This window comes from Malaclemys terrapin, chromosome 12, assembly GCF_027887155.1.
Source record: "Malaclemys terrapin pileata isolate rMalTer1 chromosome 12, rMalTer1.hap1, whole genome shotgun sequence".
Lineage (NCBI taxonomy): Eukaryota > Metazoa > Chordata > Testudines > Emydidae > Malaclemys > Malaclemys terrapin.
Genome location: NC_071516.1, coordinates 39,178,266 through 39,181,896, shown reverse-complemented (window position 1 = coordinate 39,181,896; position 3,631 = coordinate 39,178,266). Strand labels below are relative to the sequence as shown.

Sequence of the window (3,631 nt, the reverse complement as noted above, 5' to 3'; positions counted from 1 at the left end):
CCTGTTCCCATTCCCCCCCTTAACAAAACATGATCCCAATTCCCCACCTGAGTCCCTGTTCCCATTCCCCCCCTTTACTTCCTGATTGACTGCAGACTATATAGTAAAACTTGAGTTTTGCTTAGCTATACCTTAACCAATTATTTTACTGAAATTTAACTAATCAATTTTAACATACTGTAACACGGTTATTTAACCAATTATATTTCACCACCTTAATTAGTTTATACCCAACAAAATTAATTATACAGCAGACAGAAACCATCACAGAACCAGACAGAGACCATGCAAATAAACATACAAAACAATACAGAAGTGAGGATTTCACAACTACATCTATACAGACTTAAGGGTTTTCCAGCTGTGTCTATTGATAAGTGAGTTCTTACCAGACAGACTATCAAACTAAATTTCCTTTTACATCTTCTAGGCTCTTTCCTTTCTCTGGAGGTGATCGGAATATCAGAACACGATTGTATTCCTAACAGCCCAATAGCACCTTATTTCCATGTGACTAGTTTGGAATGTGAGGATGTGACCGTTCACTTCTCAGCTTATGGCTGCCTCTGCTGCTTAGCCAAAGGCCTTATTTAGCCTTAGAACAGAGCCTCAGTGCAGGTCTTCACTACAGGGGGGGGGGTCGATTTAAGATACGCAAATTCAGCTACGCGAATAGCATAGCTGAATTCGACGTATCGCAACCGACTTACCCCGCTGTAGGGACGGCGGCAAAATCGACCTCTGCGGCTTCCTGTCGACGGTGCTTACTCCCACCTCCGCTGGTGGAGTAAGAGCATCGATTCGGGGATTGATTGTCGCGTCGCGACGAGATGTGATAAATCAATCCCTGAGAGATCGATTTCTACCCGCCGATTCAGGCGGGTAGTGTAGACCTAGCCTCAGACTGTCACAGTACGAGAAGGCCCTTTCACAGAAGACAGTGATTTTGATTCTTTCTTTTATACATCTATAACTAGCTAAGTGATAAGAATACACCTACATTCCTAAAGTATAGGCCTTTACAGACAGGCCTGAATATCTATATCCTAACAGTTCCTAACATTCTGTTAGCTTTTTTGACTGCCACTGTACTTTGAGCAGATGTTTTCATAAAAATATCCATGATGACTTCAAGATCTCTTTCTTGAGTGGTAATAGCTAATTTAGACCTCATTATTTTGTATGTATAGTTGGGATTATGTTTTCCAATATGCATTACTTTGCATTTATCAACACTGAATTTCGTCTGCGATTTGGTTGCCCATTCACACAGTTTTGTGAGGTCCCTTTGTAACTCCTCACAGTCTGCTTTGCACTTAACTATCGTGAGTAAATTTGTATCATCTGCAAACTTTACCATACCAGTGCTTACCCCCTTTTCCAGGTCATTTATGAATATATTGAACTGCACTGGCCCCAGTACAGATCTTTGAGGGACCCCGCTATTTATCAATTTCCATTGGGAAATTAAACATTTATTCCTATGCTTTGTTTACTATCTTTTAACCAGTTACTGAGCCATGAGACGACCTTCCCTCTTATCCCATGACTGCTTAGTTTCCATAAGAGACTTTGGTGAGGGACCTTGTCAAGGCTTTCTGAAAGTCCAAGTACACTATATCCACTGGATCACCCATGTCCACATATTTATTGATATACTCAAAGAATTCTAATAGATTGGTTAGATATGATTTCCTTTACAAAAGCCATGTTGACTCTTCCCCAACGTATTGTCTTCATCTATGTGTCTCATAATTCTCTTCTTTGCTACAATTTCAAAATGACAGCCTAAACCATGCCTAAACTCTGCAGAACAACTTTCCTGAATGTCCCCTTCACCTCTTTGTTCCTAAGACTGTAGATGATGGGGTTGAACATTGGGGTGATAACCGTGTACATGAGAGACAGAACTTTATGGAAGGCAGGGGATCGCTCTGCTGATGGCACCACATACATAATAATGATGGTCCCGTAATACAGACTCACCACCAGCAGGTGAGAGGCGCAGGTGGAAAAGGCCTTCTGCCTCTCAGCAGAGGAGGCGATTCTCAGGATGGCCAAGAGGATATGAATGTAAGACACAACAATAAAGAGGAAAGGAGCTAGGGTTACCAGGGAGCAGGAGAGCAGAACAATCATTTCCACCAGGGAGCTTTTTGTGCAGGACAATTTGAGCAGCTCCTCCATGTCGCAGAAGAAATTATTAATTTCATTGTAGCTGCAGAAGCTTAGCTGGGGCACCATCCCCACTACTAAAGCAGTGGCTGAGAAACCAGTTATCCAGGAGGCAGATACCATCTGAAGGCAGACCCTGAGGTTCATCATAACATTATAGTTGAGTGGGTTGCATATGGCTAAGTAACGGTCATAAGCCATGACTGCAAGGAGGAAGCACTCAATGCAAGCCAAAGCACTGAGGAAAAATAACTGTGTGATACAGTCCCTGAATGAGATTGTCCTGTCTTCTACGAGGAGCCCAGACAGCAATCTGGGGACACTCACTGAGGTATAGCAGGTCTCCAGGAAGGACAAGTTCCCCAGAAAGAAATACATGGGGGTGTGAAGGTGCTGATCAGCCACAACTAGAGCAACAATCAGAAGGTTCCCAGCCAAGGTCACAATATAGATCACTAGAAAAACCACAAAAAGCAGAATCTGAACTTCGTTCAGGTTCCCAAATCCCAGGAGAATGAACTTGGTGATGGATGTGTGATTTGTCCATGGCATTTGTGCCATGTGTTCTCTGGAAGGCAAGAAAGATAGGAAGAAAAATTAGCCTTGTTATTCCATCCCTTTTTATTGTATTCAGTATCTACTTAGGGCTAGATTGTCAAAAATGTTTAAGGGCCTAAAGATTCAGTTATTCTTCTAGAGAAATTTTACAAAGGAACCTCATGACCTAAATCACATTCATTTTAATGGATGTTGGGTGCCTAGATGCTTTTAAAAGTCCTACTAGGCACCTAATACCTTTAAAAATCCAACCCATGACCTGTTTAATTCTATTAGTGAATCCAGCTAGGCACCTATCTGCATCTTTAGGCACCTTTGAAAACCTGTGCCTTAGTATATGGCCAAAGCCATGGCTGGGATGATTTAGTTGGGGATTAGGTCCTGCTTTGAGCAGGGGGTTGGACTAGATGACCTCCTGAGGTCTCTTCCAACCCTGATATTCTATGATTCTATGATATAATGCTTTTTCACCTGACCTGATGTAATATAGCGGCTGTTTCAACAACTACAAATACATCCATTAAAATGACCACAGAACATTTTCAGTTAACTCTGTAAAGGGGAAAAAGAACAATTTGTCAGCAAATCCAGAGTTACCCACCTATAATTTTTTCAGTGACATGCCCCCTGCCTTTGCACAGCTGTATGGGCATAATATGGTCTTAGGAGAACTGTTCTGAAACATTTTTCATGGAAATCAGCAACATATTTGAAAACAGAGATTCTGGCCACAAATGGGAGATTAAGTGCCTTGTGGAATATGTAGTTTACTCCTCATGTCCCCATTCTTCTCGCTGGGCTGGGATCCCTCATCTGGACTACATCTTCCATAATGCAGCATGAGAGACCATGATGAATTATGGGAGATGTAATCCAGCTGCAGATCCCAGCCACAGAG

The 3,631-nt window shown here is 42.1% G+C and overlaps 1 protein-coding gene across 1 annotated transcript; it reads right to left on the bottom strand.

The window, feature by feature from the left end:
* Positions 1-1,788: 1,788 nt before the first annotated feature.
* LOC128846647 (olfactory receptor 10A7-like) lies at positions 1,789-2,736 on the bottom strand. Its single transcript, XM_054045884.1, has one exon. It carries the CDS (start codon positions 2,734-2,736, stop codon positions 1,789-1,791), a length of 948 nt encoding a protein of 315 aa, XP_053901859.1.
* Between the last annotated feature and the right edge of the window lie 895 nt (positions 2,737-3,631).